The sequence below is a fragment of the Pinus tabuliformis genome, chromosome 9 (assembly GCF_031772625.1).
Source record: "Pinus tabuliformis cultivar Carrire ecotype Pingquan chromosome 9, CPIR1, whole genome shotgun sequence".
Classification (NCBI taxonomy): domain Eukaryota; kingdom Viridiplantae; phylum Streptophyta; class Pinopsida; order Pinales; family Pinaceae; genus Pinus; species Pinus tabuliformis.
Window position 1 is genome coordinate 1,168,735,787 of NC_142307.1, and position 26,845 is coordinate 1,168,762,631.

Here is a 26,845-nt window from a genome sequence, read left to right on the forward strand (position 1 = left end):
AGCCTGCTAGCCTCACGCTGCCCGGGGACTCTTGCATTGTAGCGCTCTCTGTCTCTTCATCCGCATCTGACATCTTCCAATCCTCCTACTCCTCTTCGGGGCTCCCGTAGCAAGGTATAATCCAAGAGGTTGGGTAACTCAAGGATCCTGCCCCTCATCGCCTGTAGTCCTCCTGGCTACAGCGCAATGTCTCCCCACTTCTACTCAAGTGGCACATGAGCAATCATGGCATAATCGTCATCCTCCTCGACTTCTTTCTTCGCCCTCGCTGGCGCTGCCTTCGAGTCAGAAGCCTCTCCCTTGCTCTTCTTCCTCGAACACTGGTTCGCATAGTGACCCAGTTCCCCACAATGGAAGCACTTGACCTTGGAGAGGTCCTTCTTCTTCCTCTTCTTCTCCTTTCCCGCAGATGCTAGAGCTGCATCCTCTTCCTCTTCCTTCTTGATCCTGACCCCTTTGCCGCTACTCCCTGCCTTGGTCAGTCTCTAATCTCTTCTTGAGAATGAGTCGCCCACAGTTCTTCCCAATCTGGAAGACTCACCCTGCCCAGTATGCTCTGGACAAATGTCTCCCAATCCTCGGAGACTGCGTTAAGTGCGGTCCTTACCATCAACTCCTGATCTGGCGTGGCCCCTATGGAAGTTAGCTGGTCATGGATCTCCTTCAACCGACCGAGGAAGACATCTATCTGCTCTCCCTTCTGCATCTGGTATGACCTTAGTTGATTCTCTAGGAGCATCTTCCTCTGCACGAAAGTATGTTTGTACAATGTCTTCAAAGTGTCCCAAGACATCTATCTGCTCTCCCTTCTGCATCTGGTATGACCTTAGTTGATTCTCTAGGAGCATCTTCCTCTGCACAGAAGTATGTTGGTACAATGTCTTCAAAATGTCCCACATCTCCTTTGCCGTTTCCTTCTCGGCAATATGTGGGACCACATGATCCTTGACCCCATTAAGGATACTACACTTTGCCTTAGCCATTGCCTCTTCATACCTTTCATTAGCTACCGGGTCAACTGGGATAGCCATCACTCTCAAGGCAAAGCCCTTGATACGATGTCTGTCTAGAATGGACAAGATCCTAGCCTTCCAGACCACAAAGTTCGACACTCTGTCCAGCCTGTCCTAATCTCTTAGCCCATTCACGACCATCTCACTACTCTTCTGTCAACTCCTTCGAATCTCTCTACTTCCCGCTTGGAAGTTCTCGGTTCGACACCTGCTGAGTCTCTCTACTTCCCGTCTGGAAGTTCTCGGTTCAACTCCTCCGAGTCTCTCTACTTCCCATGTGGAATTTCTTTTCTGGACTCCCTGTGAATCTCGATTTCCCTCTTGGAAATCCTTCTGCCAACTGTCAAGTTGCTCCTCTCCGATCGTACGTGCAACTGCAACACTGTTCTGGATTCCTTGGTTTGAAATTCGCCTCGACAGCAAATACCTCTACCTTGGTCTTGCCCTATTAGGTATTGTTCTAACCATAGTACCCCACCAGCTTTGCTCCCGCAAACTACCCACAGCTTCCTTCGCCCCAGCAACTGAAGGATTGAGCCTCTTGGCTCTGTGCAATCCCGGCACTGGCAAAACAGCGCCCTCAGCCCTCTTAGCCTCTGCGTGAGCCTCTCTCTGCCCTCCCCAGCCTCTGCACTGGCCTCTCTCTGGCCCAAACTGATGACGTAGTCCCTCTGCGTCAACCCTTCCTCTGTCGCTTCTGCAAGGATCAGCTACTATCACTCGGGACAGCTGACTCCGCTGCAAATGCTCTGCTCAGCTAATGCCTTCAGTTTTCCTGTGATCTACAACCACACTCCAATACCATATTGAATTTTCTAAGTCTATCCTTTAGAAAATTAATTTATATTCTGTTGGTATATTTCTTCCACTTGTTTAAATTCGAACAAGTTATTTAATATATTTAAATACCGAAATAAACACAATACAGTCACAACATCTACAGATCATCAACTGAAAGAAAACAAGCACACAAGTGACACCGTTATTTTTGGACAAATGTCCCCAAAAAAACCCAATGCGAGAAAACCAATGCAGCTATTCAAAGGGTTATATTATTATGCAATCTATCCGAGTACAACTGGGTGCCTAACTGGCTCACCCGACAAAGAAAAGTACACGGCAGCAATACCTCTATATTCAAAAATAGGTATTCAGAAAACCTGTCCCACGAAACCCTCTCCGGCACAACTAAAACTCAGTGTTGGCCCTTCTGGCCTCTGCATCAGCCTCCTGCTGACATGCGTCAACCCCAGGACCCTCTGCGTCAGCCCTCTGAGGCACTGCGCAGCCTCTGGGACCCTCTACGTCACTCCAGCAGCCTCTGCATGGATGACGCAGTCCCTCTAGCCTCTATGTTGTCTCTGTTGGGCTCTGCATAGCCTGGACTAGCTGTTGCTCTCACTCTCTCTACTTCTGTGTTGGTCTCTCAGTATTGTCTCTGCCTCTTTGTCTCCTACTCACTGCCACTCGCTACTGATCACTAATACAACTTTGCTTAGCAACACCGCTCTAGCAAAATGAATGACTGATCACTCTGGTGTGTTCTCCAACTAACCCTCAAACCTCCTCTTATACTTTTCTCGTTGGTCCTTCAACGGCCGAGATTAAATCTCTAATCAACAGTTAAGATTAGATTTGCCTTGATCCATGACTTTTGGAACCTTCTAACCCAGTTTTATATTAATAACCATCAATATTTTATTTTATTTTTCCTAAGTTTAGACATAAGAACTCCATTAAAAATATTAATTATTTTAATATCTCCCAAATCGGGTACAATTTGTCCAAACCATTTCTGGGTCTTGGAGATCTCATGTGCTTTAGCCTCTCCACCAATTTTTATCAAGGAGAAGTTTTCTACTCTCTATATCATTATCTGTTAAAATTGGCAACTAGGACCAAACTCCATGTGGGTCCTCTTATGTATGGCAGTTGATATTTTTCTTGGATTCCTCTCGTCGAGGGGTGTAGGATTCATCTAAAGATCATCCGATTCCGACATGTATCCATGGAGATATGAATTTATTTGTATTATGCAACAATTCGTCAAGGTTGGCCAACAACCAAATTGCCCCCATCTATCCTCAACGTGTTACTATAAAAGGAGGTGGCTTGCAAGTCAATTGAGACACAACTCTTGTGATCTTTTCCTCTCCACTTGTTTTGGTTTTAGTGGAAGGAAGAGTCCCTAAGAGAATACGCAACCCTAGAAGGTTTTCCCTAGACTAGACGTTGTCTAAAGAGATTTATATGCTGCCCTCATCCACATTCATGGAGGATGATTGTTACATTAGAGGAATCTTCGTTGCCCAAAAGGAGGTTCTTATATCACAGCAAGGAAAGGCTTCAACAGAAGTATGGAGGAGCCCTAACGCTGCCCTAATAAAGAACCTAACGCTGTCATGGAAGTGAACCTAACACAGTCATGGAAGAAGGTTTAACGCAGGCCCTAACTGCTGGCCTTATTCCACTCTAATTCGCTGGAAAGAAGAGGTCTCTTCCACAAGTCAAATGAGGGTTCTATACAGCTAGAGGAGGATCCCTTCACGCTGTCCTAAAGGAGACCTTTATACGCAGCAAGATATATGCTGCCAATGGATGCTCCAAAAGGAGCCCTAGCTGTAGTCTCTCACACAGTTAAACGCAGTCCTAATGAGAGGATATACCCTAGCCGCAGATACTAATGAGAGCTCTTCGTTGTCAATGAAGGAGCTCTATGAACGCTGTCCTAATGGAGGATGATCATCACATTGACCAGGAGGCTCCTACGCAGTCATAGGAGAAGCTTTATCACAGGTATGGAGATGACCTAGGAGCAGTCACAAACTCAGATGTATGGACAGGTCTGGATACATTCTTGAAGCATGACAAGGAGCAGTATCCTATCTCGGCATATGTATAGACAGCATACCTTTAGGTGATGTCTTCTCACAATCAAATAGTGATGATGAAGGTGCAGCACAGTGATAGGTGCAGCATAGTGAATGCAGCATGATGATGGATGCAGCATAGTGCAGCATAGTGAATGCAGCATGATGATGGATGCAGCATAGTGAATATGAAGGTGCAGCATGGTGATAGGTGCAGCATAGTGAATGCAGCATGATGATGGATGCAGCATAGTGCAACATTGTGATGATGAAAGTGCATCACAATGATGGGTGTAGCACAGTGATGGGTACAACATGGTGATGGAATCACCTGTGTTCAGATCTGCTACCTCATGTGTCATCTTCCTAGAGGAGATCTCTGCTCTTATTTTGACAAGTCGAAATGTTGCCTTTTGATGTATATGTACTACTTCTCTCTCTGCTGAACTATTGAAGAACATAAGAAGATTTGATCAAGGGTTTCCCCACATTGGGGATTGTCCCTGGCTGGCGCCACATCTTGTGTCCTCTTGTCTTGGCTTGTCTTCTGCTATTTATGTTTATATTATCTCTGCATTTTACTATCATGCTAAATGTGATTGCTAATATGGAATTGATATTAAGCTAATATGGAAAATTTAAGTAAATTTGCTCTCAGCATAGAACATACCTAAAATTAACATTATCAACATCAAGAAAGCAGCAAGGAGAAAGGAGCATTCTATCAAGTAAGCATATGACCTTATTTGAATCTGTCAAAATGTTTTTTTGCAAGGAAAGCAACAAATTGGTTGCGGCTTCAAACTATCTTGCATGGAAGAAAATGATAGATCTAAATCTCATTGAAAATAAGGTCACGGATCATGTCAAAGTATCTATCACCAAACTAGGGGAAGAAGATGCTCAAGAACTTGCAAAATATATGAAAGGGGAAATTAGGGCTCAAAGGATTCTCATTGAATCCATAAAGCCTCATCCCATATGTATCTAAACTCGAAAGTTCAAAAGACATCTATAACAGACTCGTAGAGTTGTATTACGTAATCACTATTGGAGAACTCTGTTACTCAAGGTTGTCAGTGATGTCAATATGACGTTGGCCGAGATGGTAAATATTCTTGAGATGCCTGGTTGCAGATGATGATGTCATAACTCTTATTTGATAATGATGCCATTAATGAAGATGGCAAGCTGTTAATGATGTCATTATGATGTCAAGCCACTAAGAAGAAGTCTTTTCCTAGATGCCTACTATTCATAATGTCCTTGAACTAACCATGAAGACACCATAACCTCATGTATCCTTGTTCTTGAGAAGCCCTAGAAATCATGATGATGTTCTTACTCTTGATGAAAAAGCCTAGAACTCAAATGATGTCCTTACCCTTGATATTGAAGGACTATAATTGATGAAATCATACACATGATAATGTCATACTCTTTAAAGAATGACCACACTTCGACATAATTGGAAGACTACTTTGGTGTCTTTGACAAATTAATGAAGGTTGCACTATGACATATTACTGCACTATCATTGAATACATGATGCTATATCTTCATCATGATGCGGGATACTATCATGATAAAATTATTGGTGCAAAACAATGGAGAAGCCATGCTGTCCCAAAACATTCCTCATACTGTTCCAAATATTTTATGCACAGAAATTTAAGGACAGTCACAAAGAAAATTCATTTTCACTACCTTAGAGGCAGCCTCTCAATGTGATTCCTACACCATCTTATAAAGCATATTTTTAGCTTTCCAATGAGCTATTACTCAGCCCAAATCTCCAAGCGGTTTGAAAGTTATTGATTTTTCAAATTAAGGATATAATTTCTGGTCAGTAAGCCAACCTGAACATGTCAATTCATGTCAGCCTGCCTCTATTAGACATGATCGTTCAAGTTCTTGAAGAAGGGTATATATAGGAGCTCGGACCTCCTTTTCTAGCACCGAAAAAAAGGAGTTCAGAACACAGAAGAACAGTGAGATAAGGGTACAGTGAAGGAATATGACAGCGGATAAATTTTTAGGACTTGGTTTTGTATATTGGTTGTTGTAGCAGTAATATACTAATATATTTACTACACGGTGGACAGAACATTGTTTAGCAGGCTCAGACTGTGTGTGCATCCTCCTATACAAGCCTCAGATACAATTTACAGTGGCTATGTTTTAGTGACATATTTGGACTGTGTTCTTATATAAATTTTCGGACTGTGGGTCTGCACCTTCAAGCTGTGAAGTGTTCTTTCCAGCGAGGTAATACTCCTGGCTACAGTACAACGTTTATTAATACAGTGTGACAGTGTGGACAGTATGGTGTGTGGAGCTTTCTTTTGTGAACTGTCCAGTGCTCACTAATATAGTGTGTTATTCCTTGATGATTGCAAACATTGGTGCATACCCCTGTATACAGTGTGCTATTCATTGGTGATTGCAGTGCTTGGACTATTCATTGATTGCAGTATCTCTTTGGACAGCAGTGACATCCTGTGAAGAAAAACTAGAAGCATCTATTGGAGCAGTGTGATAATTTGGAACAGGAATATTGATATGGTGGAAAAATCCTCTTATTTGATCAACGTGACGCAAAAGCATTTGGCACAGTAATCTTGGTGCAGTATGGTGTATAAATCCTTGTGAAGTAGTGTTGGTGAAGAACTGGTGCAGCATGGTGCAATAATATTGTTGCTGAATAGATGGTGCAGAATTGGTGAGCTGTGGTGAAGAAGTGTTGGTGAAGTGCTAGTGCAGCATGGTGCAAGAATATTGTTGCTGAATAGATGGTGCAGATTGGGTGATGAAGAATGGTGCAGTGGAGCAGGCTTAGTGCAGCATAGTGAAGAGACCTTGAAGACATCCTGAAGCGCCCATTGAAGAGCTTGCGAAGAAATCTCTTGTTGGGCAAAACAATGTGAAGACTCCTTTGAAAATTTCTTGAAGGAGCCCTTGAAGAAGCTTAGAAAATACCCCTTCCCTTTAGTTTCACCTTTGCCCCTTGGTTTCACACATTTTTCTAGCAAATTACCCTCCTAACTCATTCCTCTACCCAAAAACCCCTTTCCCATTGAAAAAATCACTTTCCCCTAGTAATTTCCCTAAAAACCCATAAAGACCCCTTTAGCCTAAGTTTTGTTTCGCCCCGCATTATTTAACTTTAACTCTGCAAATTAACATTTTCCCAATATAGGACCTTTTAACCCACCTTTGGTGTGATTAATAAACCCCCACCGCTTTTACCCTAGTCCCACTGTATTGAACCCGCGCATTATACTTTTAACCCGCTTTATTCATTAAATTAGTTACAAATCACTTGTAATTAACCCCTGGGCCTCGCTAATCTCTGCCTGATTCACCTCCGTGCAACTTCACTGTGCGATAGCCGTTAGATCTTTCACCCCCATATCTAACAGCGCAGCTCCCAATCTCCAACCTTTACTGACCCAAGAACACGTGAGATTCGTGCTTTTGCTCGGGCCCCTTTTGGCTACGTGGTAGCACCAAGTTAACTCGCGTGCTCTCCAAAAAATACCACCCTTCACTTAAAAGCGGTGCGATGGCCTCCAATACCGCCTCCCTGCGTAAGCCAAAACCATCCATTGTTCACATTATGAATTTTCGCGCCAAAGTTAACCTTTACCTGTTAAAACGCCGAAGACCCTCATTTTCGCTCTTTTCGCCCGTTTACACAGTGAAACCTCCCTAACCCTTCTTGCACGGCCCTGAACCTCTGAAACTCAATTTGACCTCCAATTACCTTCCAAACACTGCCACGACTCCGTCCACATACCTCTCAGCTCAAATAAAGCCATTTATCACCTCCCTGTCAACATGTGTTTTTCTTAACAAATGTTGTATTTCGCAGTTGATTAGAAGACCAGGAAACTGGATAAACAGTTTTGATACTAGTCACAAAACTTGTTTACTCCAAGATTCACAAGGAAATGAATTCAAAAGCCTTTATTCAGAAGAAAAAGACAATTATCACAAAGCAGAAGAAAACATTTACACAGTAAATGTTAAAAAGAACAATTTACACAGTAAATGACTAAACAAAGAAGGCAGATAAAGAAATACAAGTCAAAGACAAACAGATGAAAATGTATCAGATGAAAAGTCGTAAGTAAATATGACATCCAGCGTGAAAATCAAACAACATTCAACTTTTGGAGGAACAATCAACAACCTCAACAATTTTCAGTTTTTTCAAGCAATAGTCACCAACAGCACAGCATCAAAACAGTGCCAGATCAACTAGCAGTGTTTATTTTGATAATCTATTTTTTTTAAAACAGTTTAGGATATTTTCTTAGTTCTACTGTTGTATAAATAACTCTCTTCACGAGTTATTATGGGTTGCGCTCTTGAAGAAAGGTTGCACCCTTGAAGAAGAGTGGCATCCTTGAAGAAAGGTTGCACCCTTGATGAAGCATTTCTAAACATTTGATGTACTTGACTTTTCTGGAACCTTAATACAAAGCAAAGGATTCTGAATTTTGTTTAACATAGTTTGTGTTTCTTGTAAGTTTTTCCAGTATTACTCATTATGTTTTTCTTCATATTCTTATGTCTTATAGAGATAACCAGGTAGGAATAACTGTGTTTCAATCTATTCCTATAAGCTTCTGAAGTGATAATCTATAAAGAGAATGAATTAATGGACTGTTTGCTTAATTAATTCCCTCTAAATCAATAAATCATCAGCATCTTTTGTAAGCTTAAGCATATTCTCTCAAACCTTCTGAACATAGTTTAGAGGTTTTCATACTTCTAATTATTTAATTTTCAATTTGAAAATTGTGATAATCATATTATTTCTTTGTTTCTGCTCACCACCATACAAGCTATATCACTGTGTGAAATTTTATAACAGCCCTCTGCTTTTATATTAATATTATTCAAAAGGTTAGGCATTCCATTGTTACATCTATTTCATTCATTGGTCCTCCAAATTAAAACAAAACCCCCAAAACAATTATCTTAGATGCTCTGGCATGATAGCTGACCATTATCATCTCATAGGTACAACAAAAAGGAAGAGATCATGGAATATGCAACCATGGTAAAGGAAATCAACATCCGATAAACCAAGAATATTTGACTAGGATATCTCCATGGAAGATATGAAGACTCTCATGGAGTCTGAAAAAGAAAGAGACCCTTGACTATATATATCTATGGGAGATGTGTCGATATGTATTCAGGATGCTGATGCGAACTTGTAGATGTCATGATGAAGGACCATCACAAAGGTAATGTTGATTTTTAATGTTCATTCCTTTATGTTTTGAATATTTGGATGGGTTTATGCAGGGCTGCCAAGGGTAAATCTATGGACGTCTTCCACCATCGATGCACATGTAGTAGGACGAAAGATCCTTAAGTAAACGTCGCATGAAGAAAGTAGCATGGCATAAAGAAAGGCCATATATGGATTGATAGATCACTTTCCAATGATGACATCACTGACTCATGGATAAAAGTCATGGATGGTCGGTGCCCCATGTAGAAGTCCCAAACATGAAGACTCCTAAATAAGGAAAAGAAGTTCATGACATCGTGAGGAGGAGTTCTTCAAGTAGCTAGTTGTCCCATCATCTCCACCAAAGGAGCTACAGTAGGTTCCTAATTAAGGGGGAGTCAATTTTCTTACTTGGAAGAAACTTGGAAATTACTAAGCCAAGAGGGAGCTTAGGTACATTCCTTTATTGGAATCAATATTTCCTCCCTAATTAAGAGGGAGAGATAGACACATCATTCTTGTCTTCACTTGGGAAGGCAGAATGGAGGATTGGGTAAGAATCTGGCATCTGATGCTCTTTGAGGATATATTAGAGCATCCAAGATAACGGAAACGGCCGTACCGAAACGGAAACGGCCGTTTCATTCCGTTTCATTAAAAAAATTTCTGACCCGGCCTTTGACCCGGCTCGGCTGGCCGAGTCAGCTATGACTCGGCCGAGTCAGCCAATGACTCGGCCGGGTCATAGCTGACCCGGTCAACCCGGCCGGGTCCCGTCAAAAAACGGCCGTTTCGTTCAAGACCGGCTGGGCAGCGTATTAACCAAAAATTAAACACTTTTTTGCTGATTTTTGGCTGAGTTAGTTAGGGTTTGTGGACATGAAAAGGTTATTGTGATTTGTTAAATGCATTTGGGGTCCATTTCCCCCTCCCAAACTCTATTTAAGACAGCCAAATGCTCTCATTTCACTCACAGCAGTCTTATGCATTTGAGTGAGAGTCTTCTTTGAGAGTTAGTGAGCAGTTCTTGAGCTTGTTTTGGAGCAGCAGTGAGGAGTCTTGGAGGAGCATTGTAGCTGGAGTGAGGAGCTTCTTGGGCAGCCATTTGGAGCAGCATTGAGGAGCTGATTTTTGGAGCAAGTTTGAGGAGGCAGTTTGTGCCTGGAGGTATTTTTTTCCACCTCTATAAATCTGTTTTTACTTATTAAATTTTAGGTGCATATCAAGATAGCTTAGAGAGTGTTTTTAGTCAAATAAATGAACATTGAATCAATTTTTATTTTTTTTTTCATTTTCAGATTGTTTTCCTAGTCAAAAAATGGCACCTAGAGCAAAAGATGCTGCTTGGGCATATGTTGAAATGGTTGATGATGAGATGTGTTGCAAGTTTTGCCATAGGAAAATTAAGTCAGGTCCTGGGGGGATTCATAGGCTGAAACAACACTTGGCAGGGATTAAAGGCAATATTACTGCATGTAAATCTGAGGAAATTGGGGAGATTAGAAAGACTTTGTTGGAAAGCTTTGAAAAATTTCAAGAAGAAAAGACTAGGCAAAAAGAGATACAGGCTGAAATTGGGAGGAAGAGGGAGATACAAAGAATGATGGCTGCCAACCCCCACTATGAGTTTGAGGGTTCTTCCTCTATCCCTCAAACTGATGCATCAAACCCTTTCCGTTATGTTCCTCCCTCTTTTGCTTCTGTTCAAGATAAGGGAAAGGGTAGAATGAAGGGTGATGGGACTATCAAAAGTTTTTTCACTCACTCAGGCTCCTCTCCATCAGATGCACATGGTCCTGAAGTTAGTAAAGGTCTTTCTCAGCCCACTTTAGATGACCATTGGAAGAAAGAATTGAGGGAGACTGCTTGTGACTACATAGCTAGATGGTGGTATGATGCTGATATCCCCTTTAATGCTGCTCGTTCACCATATTATGAGCCTATGTTTGAGGCCATACATGCTGCTGGAAAAGGCTTCAAAGGCCCTACTATGCAAGAGCTAAGGGGGTTTCGTTTGCAGAAAGAAATTACATCAATTAATGAGTATTTGCAAGATTTCAAGGAATCATGGGCAAGAACAGGGTGTACCATCATGTCAGATGGATGGACTGATCAAAGAAACCGTACCATCATAAACTTTCTTGTCTTCTGCCCACAGGGAACCATGTTTTTAAAATCAGTTGATGCATCTGATAAGGTAAAAGATGGCCACTTGTTGTTTCAGCTATTGGATGAGGTTATTCAGGGTGTGGGGGTGGCTAATGTTGTTCAAATCATCACAGACAATGCCTCTAACTATGTTCTTGCTGGTAGACTGTTAGAGGAAAAACACAAGACCATCTTTTGGACCCCATGCGCTGCACATTGCATAGACCTCATGCTTGAGGATATTGGGAAATTAGATTGGGTCAGAAACACTGTAGATAATGCCAAAAGCATAACAAAATTTATCTACAATCATACACTGGTTTTGAGTCTCATGAGGAAACACACTGGAGGCAAGGATATTATTAGGCCTGCCATCACTAGATTTGCTACACATTTTTTGACATTGCAATCTATGCTTTCCCAACATAGAAACTTGCAAAAGATGTTTTCCAGTGATGATTGGAATAAAAGCAGTTGGTCTAACAAACCAAAAGGCAGAGAATTGAGAAGGAAAGTCCATGATGAAACTTTTTGGAGAAAGGCAACAGAGATTGTGAAGGTTGCTGAGCCACTAGTTAAGGTGTTCCGGTTGGTGGATGGGGAAAGGTTGGCTATGGGCTTCATTTATGAGGCTATGGATCAAGCAAAGGAGCAAATAAAGGCAGCATACAAGGATAGAGTGGCAAAGTATGGGCCCATTTGGGCAATCATTGATGAAAGATGGAACAATCAACTCCATCGCCCTATACATGCAGCTGGGTATTTTTTGAACCCACGGTATCATTATAAAGCTAAGGAGTCAGGAGCTTTGAGGGGGGAGGTCAGAGATGGACTGGTTGATTGCATTGAGCGCATGGTCCCATCGGAGTCTGATCAGCTACTGATACATCAGCAGGTCACATCCTTCAGCAATGCAACAGGTACCTTTGGGAAGAACCTAGCAAAGATTGCAAGAGAAGCAGATGAGCCAGGTAAACAAAAATTTCAATTTTCAATTTCTTAATGGTTTTACTATTTTTATTAAAGTTTGTTAAATCATTTATAATTTGAAAGTTAGATATAATTTGTAATTTTGTTGAGCTTCAGCCTTCATCTAACTCATAATTCATTACACTCCTATGTTTTTTGCAGCACAATGGTGGGAGGCCTTTGGTGGCCAGTGCCCTGAATTGCAAAGGTTTGCAATTCGTATTTTGAGTCAAACTTGCAGTGCATCTGGGTGTGAGCGCAATTGGTCTGTCTTTGAGAGGATTCACACAAAGAAGAGAAACCGTTTGGAGCAAAAACGGTTGAATGATCTAGTTTTTGTCCAATACAACCTTCGGCTCAGACGGAACCAATTGCTGAACAAAAGACCTGATTCAGATCCCATTGTGTTGGAAGACATTGATCCAACATCAGATTGGGTAGTGGAGAGTCGTCTACCAGAGTTTGATCCTGATGAGGATCTTGATGAAATTGATGTTGGAGATCCACTGCAGCGTGTTCAGTTGAATGCAGATCCCAATCCACCAGCCTCAGTCTCACAGCCAGCTAGTAGGACTCCAATTGTAGGTGCTTCGCCTTCCTCTGCTCAGCCACGACAGAAGCGCAGCCGCATTTGTACTCTATCTCAGCTTGCATCTGCTGCACAGCCTAGTGGTACTGGCACTGGCACCACTTCTACAGTTGCAGTTGGAGACGATGATGATGAGGAGGAGCCATGGGGCCCCTTGTCTGACTCTGATGATGATGATCCAGAGATTGGTCGAGATGATCTTGGCTCCTCTGGCAGTAGCCAGTAGCTACTAGCCTCCTTGGTTATTTGTATTTTGTTTTGACTCTTGAGTCTTTGATCATGTATGACAGACTACAGTTGACTATGTATTTACTATTGCCATTGGGTACACCGTACCATTTTGATATAATGGATTGGTTCATGAGCCTACTTTGATCATATGTTGTCTTCCATGTATATTATAATGTTGTGTGTTTGGAAACTTGAATGAAAATCTTTAAAATTATGTTTAAAATATTTAAAATTATGTTTTTTTATAAAAAAAATAAATATTTAATGTATTTTTTACAACGACCGAGTCATTGAAATCGAGCCGGCCGAGTCATTGCCGTTTCCGAGTCCGAGTCCGAGTCGATCCTCGGCCGAGTCCGAATCCGAGTCCGTTTTGTAAAACACTGGATAAGAGTAGTCGTTGAGGACCAGCATTCTTTGAGGACTGGGAATCGAAAATAAGAATAGTCATGGTGGACACACCCTGAGAACCCAAGTGGGGTATGTTTCAAGAGAGACAATGATGAGGGTGTCTATACATCATTGGTCTCGCCAGCATTGTGCTCGGATCTCGTGGAGAGATAGACTTGTTAGTCAAAACCTTGCTATGTGACAATGTTGGTTGATATGATGTTATACAAATGGGTTACCAATCCGATTCTTCTTATAAGAAATTCTTCAAATTGAGAATGACCATGTACCATTATGAATAACTCCCTAGTTAAGAGGGAGTGTTGAAAAGTAACTAGGTTTGGTCTTTATAACGACATGTGTAATTGTGATTTTATGTAATTGATGAAAAGAAGAAAAATAAAATTATTATTGTAATGCTTGTCTCATGGGTTTCATGAGCAAGGAATTTTATTTTAGTGATGGCTCGCATTTTGAGCCTTTAGGATTGAGTCATCTAGTCATAAGAGTCTAATTGAGTCTATGTCATGTATGAAGGACCCTTCTTGGGCGTGTTATAATTTGTATGAGTCATTAGGTAAGTGTAAACAGCCCTCCAAGACCAAGCCAAGTCTCCTCATGCAAGTCGGCTTCAAGATGAATTAAATGATCTCCTCAAGTGACATGTTGGGTCACACCCAAGTCAAGTCGACTTATATTGACAGGAAACAACTATAAATAGTCAGCTCGACTATCATTTCAGAGAAAGGATTTCAGTGAAGATTTCAAAGAAGGAAATCTGAGGAAAGGTGTGAAAGAGTTCGATCTAAGGGTAAATAATAGCCGTACATCCCAGCGAAGGAAAGAAGATCAAGTTTGAAGGAAGATCGAAGACATTTGAGGACTGTTTTCTGGGTAAGGTCTGCCACATATGCAAGGAAAGGTAAGAACAGAATTACAGAAGACAGAAATCTGAATTAAGATGTTTATGTTGCATACCGAGTCAATATAGAGCATCTTCCTAGTTAAAGCGAAGAAATAATGGACAGAACTCATCTCTTAGCAATCACACGTGCATGAAAGAGAGAGTCTACTACAACAAGCTGAAGACTACAGTCAAGGAGACCAAAAAGTTCAGATCTGAGTTAGAGAAGTGAAGGCTAAATTGCAGAAAGTTGACTTGGCTTTGGAGAGGTCATTTTGGTCAAGGGTCTAGGTAATGGTCTTGGTATTCGTCAATTGAAGTCTCTATAAGAAGAAGAATTTGTTCAGGTTTTCCTATATTCTGTGTCTCTTGTCTCTTTATGGTTTATGCATTGGTAGTTGTTTGATGAAGAACACTAATAACCTAAGTAAAAGAAGATCCTAATCTAAGAAGTAAAAAGCACTCACAAACAGTTACTAATAGAAGAGAAATCACATAATTGCTATGCCCTAGATTTCTCAACAGATCTTCTGATCACTGGAAATTCGTAGTGAATTGTTATCATAGGATTGGATTCCGCAAATTTTAATATTCCTTGGAACACAAATTTGTTGTTTCTGTTTTGAATAGTTCAAATATGTAGATTGACTTGGTTGTCTGCTTTTGTGATTCGGATGTCGACAAGAAATTCTTCTATTTTGAGTTCCCCTTATTATGTGTGTGGCAATTTCATAATTTACTTCAATTACTGTTGTTGTTGAGCTGACTACTGAATCATTTCTTGGAATTTCCATTGTTTGAACTGCAATATTTAAATGTCTTAATTTTTGTTGGTTTCTCACCTTCATGAGTTATGATAGTGACTGGACCAGTATTTGTTCCTTTATCTTTGACTTGGACTTTTGCAACTGGAGACTTCAATACTTCTTCTTGAAGTTGTTCTAATTTGTCGTTTAGTGACTTCTTGTCATTTCTAAGCTTCTTTATTTGTGTACGAAGGTTTTGATTATGATTTCTTAGATGTAAAAGTTCATCATTTTGTGAATCATTGACTTTATCCTTAGTATCCTTCTCTTTATCTTTTATACTTTTGATTTGTTCCAATAGCCTTTGATTCAATTCTTTTAAGCACAAATTTTCTTCTTCCTTCTTCAATAGATTCTCATTAAATTCCTTCTTAGAACTTTAATTGTTTTGCTTTAATTTTTGCTTCTTAACCTTGGACTTCTTGATCTATTCAAGTAATTTTTTTATTATGGTACCTTAGGCGCAAAAATTCCTCGTCTTTTTCTTTTGACTTGTTGTAAAACATGTCTTCAAGATCTTTATATTTCTTCTTCGATGCTTCGTTCTTTTGTTGTAGTTTTACAAGTTCTTCCTTTAGTCTTTTCATTTGCATTTGCTCATTATCTTGACATTCTTTTGTACTAAATAATCTTCCACATGCTGGACAACGTAAATTGCACTTTTTTATAATATATGTATATCCAATTTCGTTTAAACAACTTGGACATTTAGTCCAAAATAATGATTGTTGTGTGGAACTCATCTTGACTTCATCATTTTCGAATTGGACTCCATTTGGTTCACTGATAGAAACGATACTTTGCTTGAGGAGTTTATATATTCTCTATAAAAAACAACAATCTATTCCTTTCCACTTCGACAATCTAACCTCTCTTTTGAAAAGTAATTTAATACTTTTTCACTTTTATATTTTCTTTGATATATATAAATCTTAATATTTTTTTACCATAGGGTATAACTTGGGCACTTAAATCTTTTAATATATATATATATATTCTCTATAAAAAATAACAATCTATTCCTTTCCACTTCGACAATCTAAGCTCTCTTTTAAAAAGTAATTTAATATTTTTTCACTTTTATATTTTCTTTGGTATATGTAAATCTTAATATTCTTTTACCATAGGGTATAACTTGGGCACTTAAATCTTTATATATATATATATATATATATATATATATATATATATATTCGTTAAATATAGTATTTAAATATATATACTATAAACTATATTAATAATGAGCTTAATATTGTTAGGCGGTTGGGCAAGTTCGGAGACAGACGCATCGGAACACATGGAACAGTCAGCGAGAAAGAAATCGGTGACAGAGAAAAATATCGTGACTATTGGCAGAAATAGGCAATGGTTGACCCCAATACAAGAAAGCGGCAAAACAATACTGGTAGAGGGCAGGTTGATCTGCTTTTGTTTGAACACGAGGACAAGACGAATATAGGAACAGTTGATAGCTATGTGGCAATAGCACGCAGCAACTGAAGTCACAATCACTGGAAGGGCGTTGTCGCTGCTAGGGGACACAACTTCTTGTGGACACGGTGGAGGCAGAGGAGATGGCTATGGAAGTGTGGACAACATGACAGTTGGCTGGTGGCACTTGTGTCAGCAACGCTATTTCTTTGAAATGTCGATGTAGGTGCTGGCAATGATTTAGGCGGTGGTCTATTGGCGGCGTCGGCTGTGGCGCTAGTCGGGCTACAGTTCAGGCCAGCCGTAGGTATGAAGGTGGGCTGCAATATTTTATTTTATTTTTTGTTTTAGTTATTTTTTATATCTATACTTTTTTCAATATAATTTGACTCATTTCCCTCTTTTATTTTTAGATTTTTTTTATATATATATATATATATATATATATATATTTATTTTCTAATTTTTTTTTAACTTTTTCTTTTTTTAAATGACATATCTTCTTTCTTTTTTTCTTTCTTTTTTCATTTTTCCTATTTTTCTTAATCTATTTTCTTTCCCTTAAATTTTTTTTTTAATTATGGCCAAGTTACGATGTGTAACTAATTTTTTTATTTTTTTTAATTATGACCAAGCTACGATGTGTAACTTGGAGAAGCTCCAACTCTATATAGCAAAACGCTTTAATTTTACAACAACAAGCTTGACGAAAACTTCAATGGCCAATGGTCAGAATCAGAGAATGTGATTCTCATACCAATGTAACGAACAAAGTTCGTATGTACAGAGGAATGCTCTGATACCAATGTAACGAATAAAGTTTGTATGTTCAGAGAAATGCTCTGATACCAATGTAATGAACAAAGTTAGTATACGCAACAATAATCTTCAGAAATCTTCTAAGACAAAGTGTTATGAATATAATTCATAACAAATAAATAAATAAAATAAATGTCAATATTAAATAATCAAATATTGATAATGTAAAGTAGTCATTAAGTTAAGTGAAAAGGCATGTCTAAAAGACATGCCCAGTCACAAAAGGACACCTGCTTAGGTATATATATGCGGGTCCTCATTGTAGCATTCATCACTTATACATTTTTTATATAATAAATTATTATTACAAATACCTCTTGTGTATTTTTACATTCAACCCTACAAGCTATCAGTTTTGATGCTTTAGTGGTATCAGAGCCATGGCGCACAATATAATCATGCAGGTCTTTGAACGTAGTTCGCCGCACAATATGCCATTAAGTTTTCGCCCTGAATGCGTTGAGCAGTTTAGTAAAATTCAAGAAGCATTTCAGCGATTAGAAAAATCATGTGCAGAAGTTAAAGCATGTCTAAAGGAAATCGATAATAAAGAAGATGATAGTGACGGTGAAGAAACGAAGAAAGGTGAAGCAGGAGACGAAGATTTTGATCAGAATGATGATAATGAAAATGATATAAATCAAGATAACGATCCAGATAATGGTGATAAAGCGGAAAATGAAATGAACAGAGAGATAATAAGTGGAGTAAATGAATTTAAGGATGTAAATGCAATGGTTGATGATGAAGATGTGAGTATTTCTGCTATGGATGTCTCCATTCAAAATGTGGAACTGAAAGACCCTGAATTTGGTCCAATTGATGTGGTGCCAGTTACTGACAGCAAAAATGTGGTATCTAGTCCACTGCCTGATTCCACAACCACTACCATATCTAAGAATCTGGACAGGTTTGCAATTCTTCCTGATTCTAAGCCCAATTCAGTAGCCACGTCTGAATCTGCAAATTCATTTTCTCTTGTTGCATTTCAAAACATTACATTAAATAATGGTGGATTGAATGTGGGTCAGTATGATGCAAGCTGCACTAATATCATGGTACATAAGCTTACATATGATTACCTAATTTGTGTTGCTGCCAAAAAGGATAAAAATATGTTGGTTACAGACTTATGGGTTGTGGATGCCTTAGACATGGGGATGCGTGTTGAATCTACAAAGATTTTATACAAACCTGTTAGGGGTTTGAATCCCATTTCAGGTAGGAAGTCCCTTTGCATTTGCTTAACTGGATACCAAAGTCAAGATCGATCTCACATAATGAGAATGATAGACACAATGGGAGCACAATTCACAAATCCATTAATTGAGAAAGAGCAATTAAATGGGGTTGAGTTGGAAAATCTATCACATGCACCAAAGTTAAATACTCTTCTAGATGAAGCAAAGCATGCTAAGGAGATAAAGAAAAAAATAAAGTTCAAGGATGTTCCCTTGTTGAAATCTTCAAGGGTTCATTCTTTGCATGTTGAAAGTCCAGCTGAAGAGAAGGTCACTGATAAAAAATTAAAAGTAGATTTAGATTCAAAGGATCATCCTTCATTAATAAGCCAACAACAACTTTACTCTACACTTTTAGAAGGTTGGGCATCTAACAAAATTGAAAATATTAGTGATGGAATACCCACCAGTAGAGACTCAAATGTCAACCATAATAATTACAGAAATGAAAAGCCCACACTCAAAGAATCTCAAACCAGCACCAAGAGTTATAAAATTGAAATACCCAAGCCCATTAAAGATGGGGAACCAGTGGACAAAAAAGTTCATGTAGAGGTGGAAAACCCATACACAAAATCCTTGCAAACTAGTGGAAAAATAGAGGTGCAGATGAATCATCGATTCATCGATCTACTAAAACCAACCAGAAAAAGTGGGACGATCAAACTCGACAGATTAATTCTAAAATCAGCCGCGAGAACCCTAAAAATATATATGAAGTCAGGCCCAAAGTTAACAACCACGTGATTTGTTGCAGTCTCATGTACGAACCAGATCAAGACTTGTTTATATATCTGAAAAAGTTTTCTGAGAAAATTGAGTCCAGTCCTTCAATCATTTTTTATCGCATCATGCTTGAATCGATCTTGAGTGGAAATCCAACGCAAGGGACCATATGTATCTTCAAGGATCGTCTCCCCGTGGAAACAAAAAACAATCTTACACTTCAGCGTCTAGTGCATACGAATGAGTGTAATGGAAAACACGAACAACAAGGGAGCACGGAAAAAAGGTTTAGATTACTCCGCCTCTTCTCCAAAAATCTGGGGGTTCCACGTTGGTTTCATTACGGGAGGAAGGGTTCATGGCATGAGATCGCAGGAGTCACAGGCATCTCTCTGCGGTTCTGATTAATTTCCCAATATCGTTGAACGTTTTCTATGGCGGAATCGTGGTGGGCGAAGAACAGTGATTACGAGGCGTGGATGAGTTACATTAATTGGTCACATAATTAATCATATACATAAATAAAAATTTATTTAATTAATTTGTAATTAATATAAGTTAATTGAATTAATTTATAATTAATATAAATTAATTTAATTATGGAAAAAAAATTAATATATATTATTATTATTATTATTATTAAAAAAAATAGAGTTATTAAAAAAATACATATATCAATAACCTTGGATTCAAGATAGTGTTACCAAGCGAATTATACAGGCAGAAGTGCCAATGGCGTCAGTTACATATGCCGAGATGACAAATGCAAACTGAAGGAAACTGTCGACAATAAGCTTTGAGGACAAATCTTCTGAAGGAAGGGGCTATGTTATGAATATAATTCATAACAAATAAATAAATGTAAATATTAAATAATCAAATATTGATTATGTTAAGTAGTCATTAAGTTAAGTGAAAAGGCATGTCTAAAAGACATGTTCAGTCACAAAAGGACACCTGCTTAGGTCACATTCATCACTTATACATTTTTTATATAATAAATTATTACAATACCTCTTGTGTATTTTTACATTCAAGCCTACAAGCTATCAGTTCTGATGCTTCACAAAGACATCCATTGTAGGACAGTAATTGTATATTGAATATTGTATAAAAGAATTGATGTGAGATTACAATGAGGGTGAGGGCCTGCTTATATACCTTAGGCAGGTACCTCTTCACTAACGATTATGTCCTTAGGGACACACCTTTTCATTAACTAGTTACTAAGTAATCATTATTTATTACTATTATTGTTTTACATTATTCTTATTATTATTATTATTATTATTATTTTATAACAACATCCTTCAAGAAGCTCAAGCTCAAAGGCCACCTCCATGACTCATCTCACAATTTTGTATGGCCCATAGAACCTGGGTTTCAATTTTTCTTCCCCTTTTGTTTAGAGTGACGACTGCTTGTGGGGTTGAAGACAAAGGTACACCATATCTCCCACTTCAAAGTTGTGATGTATCCTATGCCTGTCTGTGTATACCTTTTGTTGGTTTTGAGCCATCTGCAAATTGTCCTTAAGGGCTCGTAAGATATCTGGGCTCGAATGAATCCAATCTTTAGCCAAAGGGTCACGGTTATCCCCAAATATCCGATCTGCAAATGTTGGGGCATCACATCCATACAGTGCTTTAAAGAGTGTCATACCAATAGACATGTGGAAAGTGGTGTTGCAGCAGTGCTCCCCTAGATGCAACCACTTTACCCATGCCTTTTGTTGGCTAGATCCATAGTTTCGGAGGTAGCCCTCCAGCCACTCGTTGACTACCTCAGCCTGTCCATCAGTCTATGGGTGGTAACTAGTGCTCAACGTCAACTTAGTGGCCACAAGTCAGAATAAATCCTGCTAGAAGCCGCCCATAAATCTATTGTCTTTGTAGCTCACAATGGTCTTCAGCAACCCATGCAATCGGAAGACCTCCCTGAAGAACAGCGTGGCCACTTATGCTGCTAAATATTTAGATGATATGGCAAAGAAGTGTGCAAACTTCGTAAGTTTGTCCACCACCACATATATGCAGTCTTTACCCTGCCCTTGAGGTAGCCCAGTGACTAAGTCCATGGAAATGCTCTCCCATTTTTGCTTAGGCATAGGGAGTGGTTGTAGCAACCTTGCTGAATGGGTATGTTCAGCTTTGATCTATTCGCAAATGTTGCATTCCTTCACAAATCTCAACACATCCATCTTAGGGCCCTTCCAAGTGAACCTCTCCTTGATCTACCTGTAAGTCTTCAAATACCCTGGATGTCCTGCCAAGGGTGAGCTGTGAGCTACCTGCATAATTTTCTCATTGAGCTGGGATTCTGGAACCACATAGATTTGATTCTTGTAGTAAATGACTTCAGGTAAATGTTCATCCTTCAAAGCCTCCTGCTTCTCATAATTGTCACTAGAAGTGGCTCACGAGACTTCATGAATGCTAGGTCCTCTAAACTCACATCCCCACTAAGAATTGTCTTCCTCCGTACTGGAATGGAAATCATGTATGCCTTTGAAGTCTCACTATATCCCACAAATATGCCCTTCTCTCCTTAGGTCTACAACTTTGTCCTCTTCTCAAAAAGAACATGGATATACACTAGACAACCAAAGATGCAAAAGAGCCCTATCTTTGGCTTCACCCCGACAAATGCTCCCTTATGAATCTTGTACACCATGATCTTCTTGTTGTTTTTCCACGGCATTAGAAAATCTAGGTTAGGATCTTAGAATCTCTAACACTACCAACTCAAGTGCCACAACAAACTAATTTGCACAGCGGAATATAAACAGTAGTAAATCAACACATGCACAAAAATACAACTTTTTTTACAATTGTTTAGTAACCCAACTTTGTTATATTAACAAACTGTAATACAATTGTCTAGGGTTTGTACCAAGAATCATGCCCCTCATATATCACTGATACAAGGAATACAACTAGGGTTTGGTGCCAACAACTTTGATCGCCAATCTACCCCAAACAAGACAACACTTGACCTACTTGTTGATGTAGCGCTCCACAGCCGTTTCAGTCCACTTGTCTTTAAAACATTTGTCAATCCTTTTGCTCTCGATCCGCAACTCTGCCTCTATCAAAGGATCCTGCTCCTTTTAAGTCACTGAACATGGCTCTCTAATCTACCCTCTAGCTGATCATTCGTCCTTCAATGAATCCAACTCATAGGGTCTTCTTGTGAGTTGTTCACGACTCCACTTGTGAACAACTCCTAGACTGACGATTGTTGCTCCTCAACTCTTAGGGGCTTCTTCCCTCTATTGCCTTCTTGTGTTGCTCCAATGAGGCAAACTTAATGCATAGAGGGTTGCCCTCTATCATTGAAAGATGTCTTTCTCTCCAGCAACTTTGGGCTAGTTAAATTGATCTCTTGACTTCTTTTGTCCTTCAAAGATCAGTCCCTAAGCTTCCCTTCTTCTACCCTTCTAATAGTTGTTCTTTGCCCTTCAAAAGGTTGTACTTAGGGCTTGGAGCAATCCACTACAACCCTCCCAAAACTATTCCTTTTAACTGCTCCAAATACTATCCTAAACTAGGACAACCATCCACTAGCAAACAACATCAACACAAGAGACAAACATAACTTTCTCTGCAACCTTCTATTGCTCCCCTTATCCTTGGCTTTCGTGCAATTTCTGAGCTCTGGTTAGGGCGCAACAACAACCCCAAAATCTGCTCAAAATCCCTGTGTTCTCCTTCTATTTGAACCCTCACACCTACGTTATCCCTTGTGTATGCGACCTAGAGTCTAGAGTCCTTCTAGGCCTCTTGACCCTCCCCAAGAGATATGTCGTCCATCTGCAATCAACACAAAGGTCTGCAACCCAAAAACAAAGAAGGAAAACACCTTAAGTATCCACAAAATCTGCCCAGAAATGCTACTCTTACCCTCGACTTGCACTCTATCCTACTCGGCCCTCAAGAGTCAAAACAACATTGAGAAGACACCAAACTTGTCCCTCTTCTCCTTCATTTGAGCTCCTTTCATATTTGCGGCTAGTTTAGAGATCTATTCCTTTGATGTGTTACTCCTTGGATGTGTCAAATGAACCTCCAAACGTTTTATATTTATACGTCTCCATAGGTGTTGTCTTGCCCTTCCAAGAGGCATCTTTACAACTAAGGTTGTCTTGAATCTTAAGACATTTTGCCCACTTGAAACACATAAAAATTATTTTCTCTCAATCCACAAGGCTTGTCTTGGTGCTTCAAGCAGCCCCTTGCTCCTTTAAGGGTGTCCTACAATCTCCAAGTACAAAGCCCACATCTTGGGTTCTTAGCCCATAAGACACTCTTGTGGTGTTAATTCCTCCACAACCATGTCCCCTACGATTTGGTGTACCTCCCAAGCTACCAATCTCAACACTCCCTCTTAGCGAGGGAGATACTCCCAACACTAGGAAGTCTCCATCATCATAACCAACAACACTAGCCCATCTGGCGTCCACCATTGCAACATACTCTGTAGAATGAACCATGCTATCTCAGCAATGCCTCTGCCTCATCTCATATGGCCATGAAGATCTCAACACTTCCATAGGGTTGCTCCCTCTAAAGCTAGAGTCCCTCTAAGTCTACATGATCTCCATTAACTTATCCTGCTACTAATCTCGTGTCCTACAAGGTCAATCTAAGTTGTGGTCGAACACGGGCTATCATCATTGCAACTCAGTCCTACAAGCACTCATCCTCTTGGGTCAAACACAACACGTGCACATCCCTCCAATCTCAAATATGCAACATCACGATCAAATGAAGAAACTAGCCTACCAATAACCTAACCATCACATAAAGATATCTCGATCATACCAATCTCGTCCATGCCAAAGCAACCCTCAAGTTGTCCCAACGATCCATGGCAAATCATAGGAAGTCCACAATCAGCAACATGCACTGCAACAAACTGTTGTTCACCACCAATCCACCAAGCCAGTCAAGACCACATCTCCATGTCTTCAAATGAACCCTATGCTCCATGATCTAGACAATCTCAGCTCCCTCTGAGTCGCTTCGTTGTGCACACTCTGATTCATTGGCCCTTCAAAGTAGCTTCGATACCATGTTGTTTTTCCACGGCACTAGAGAACCTAGTTTAGGGTCTTAGAATCTCTAACACTACCAACTCAAGTGCCACAACAAACTACTTTGCACAACAGAATATAAATAGCAGTAAATCAGCATGTGCACAAGTATAAAACTTTCTTTTACAATTTTTCAATAACCCAACTTCGTTATATTAACAAACTGTAAAACAATTGTCTAGGGCTCTCGTACTGAGGATCATGGCCCTCATACAATCAATGATACAAGGAATACAACTAGGGTTTGGTGTCAACAACTTTGATCACCAATTTACCCTAAACAAGACAACACTTGACCTACTCGTTGATGTAGTGCTCCACAGCCCTTTCAGTCCATGTGTCTTGAACACATATGTCGGCCCTTTTGCTCTTGATCTATAGCTCTGCCTCTATCAATGGATCCTACTACTTTTGGGTCACTAAACACAACTCTCCAATCTGCCCTCTAGCTGATCATCAGTCCTTCAATGAATCCAACTCATAGGGTCTTCTTGTGAGTTGTTTGCAACTTCGTTTGTGAACTCCTAGACTGCCCACTACTGCTCCTCAACTCTTAAGGACTTCTTCCCTCTATTGCCTCCCTGTGTTGGTCCAATGAGGCAAACTTAGGGTTGCCCTCTATCACTGCAACATGTCCTTCTCTCCAACAACCTTAGGCTAGTTAAGTTGCTCTCTTGACTTCCTTCTTTTGTCCTTTAAAGATCAGTCCCTAAGCTTCCCTTCTTGTGCCCTTCTAACAACTGCTCTTTGTCCTTCAAGAGGTTGTAATTAGGGCTTGGAGCAAGCCACTACAACCCAATGTTTTAAAACTCTGACTCGGGTTCAGAACCAGCCGAGGGTCAGCTCTGACTCTGACTCTGAATCGGTATCGACTCAACCGGTTTGATTTCAATAACTCGGTCGTTGTAAAAAATACATTAAATATTTACTTTTTTATGAAAAAATAATATTAAAGATTTTCATTCATGTTTCCAAACACAAAGCATTAGAATATAGAGAGAAGAGAACATATGATCAAAGTAGGGTCATGAATATATCCATTATATCAAAATGGCACCCAATGCATTGTCCAATACATACATGATATAGAGATCAAAACAAAAACAAATAACCAAGGAGTCTCTAAATGGCCTCTACAACAAAAGTAAATTGTAAAACATCACTAGTCACCAATATTATTGGCTACTGCTAGAGAAGCCAACATCATCTGGCTCAGACTCTGAATCAGAGTCAAACAGGGAAACCCATGGCTCCTCCTCCTCATCACCATCTCCAACCGCAACTATAGAAGTAGTAGCACTAGCAGGCACAACAGTTGCACATGAGATAGACAAGATATGTGCTTCCGCCATGGTTGAGTAAAGGAAGTGCCTGCAACTAGAGTTCTTGGGACTAGGCCTGGAACAAGTGGATCTACATTCAACTGAACATTATGTTCAACTGAACATTATGTTCAACTAATGCCTATGTTTGTAAATCCAAATCAATACCAATGTCCTCATCAAAATCAAACTCTGTTGGATGACTCTCCATTACCCAATGTGATGTTGCATCAATATCTTCCAACACAATGGGATCTGTATCAAGTCTTTTGTTCAGCAATTGGTTGTGCCTTAGCCGGAGGTTGTATTGGAGATAGACTAGATCATTTAACCGTTTTTATTCCAAACAATTTCCCTTCTTCGTGTGAATCCTCTCAAAGACAGACCAATTGCACTCACACCCAGTAGCACTGCAAGTTTGACTCAAAATACGGAATGCAAACTTCTGTAATTGAGGAAAATGGCTACCAAATGCCTCCCACCATTGTGATGCAAAAAACATAGTTGTGTAATGAGTTAGCTCAACAAATTATATCCAGCTTTCAAATTATAAACAATTTAACAAAATAAGAATTTGAAAATTGAAATTGTTTGTTTACCTGGCTCATCTGCTTCCCTTGCAATCCTTGTTAGGTTCCTGCCAAAGGTACCAATGGCTCTGTTGAAACAAGTGATCTGTCAGTGTATCTCCAGCTGATCACTCTCCTTGGGGACCATGCAGTCAATCAATCCATCTCTAACCTCCCCAGTCAAAGCCTCCAAAGCTTTATAATGATACCTTGGGTTCAGAAAAAACCCAATTGCATGTATAGGGCAATGGAGTTGATTATTCCATCTTTGATCAATGATTTCCCAAATGGGCCCATACTTAGCCACTCTAACCTTGTATATTGCCTTTATTTGCTCCTTTGCTTGATCCATAGCCTCATAAATGAAGCCCATAACCAATCTTTCCCCATCCACCAACCGCAACACCTTAACCAGTGGCTCTGCTGCCCTTTTCCAAAATATTTCTTCATTAACTTTCTTTTTCACATCTT

The 26,845-nt window shown here is 39.6% G+C and overlaps 2 protein-coding genes across 2 annotated transcripts in view; one reads left to right on the forward strand and one right to left on the reverse strand.

The window, feature by feature from the left end:
* LOC149152751 (Nucleotide-diphospho-sugar transferases superfamily protein) overlaps positions 1 to 26,845 on the reverse strand; it is a 266,661-nt gene that overhangs the window by 114,006 nt on the left and 125,810 nt on the right. The gene's annotated exons all lie outside the window — the stretch shown is intronic.
* Positions 9,800 to 19,409, forward strand: LOC149152752 (uncharacterized). Its single transcript, XM_089439254.1, has 4 exons — positions 9,800 to 12,253; positions 12,414 to 12,884; positions 16,829 to 16,909; positions 17,938 to 19,409. Exons 1-4 carry the CDS (start codon positions 10,453 to 10,455, stop codon positions 19,407 to 19,409), a joined length of 3,825 nt encoding a protein of 1,274 aa, XP_089295380.1. The 5' UTR covers positions 9,800 to 10,452.

Bases quoted from the DNA above. Each gene is read 5' to 3' on its own strand.
- LOC149152752 (XM_089439254.1), top strand. From the start codon at position 10,453: ATGGCACCTAGAGCAAAAGATGCTGCTTGGGCATATGTTGAAATGGTT. The intron at 12,254-12,413 runs GTAAACAAAAAT...TGTTTTTTGCAG, and splicing joins AAGAGAAGCAGATGAGCCAG to CACAATGGTGGGAGGCCTTT. The intron at 16,910-17,937 runs GTATGAAGGTGG...AATCATGTGCAG, and splicing joins ACAGTTCAGGCCAGCCGTAG to AAGTTAAAGCATGTCTAAAG.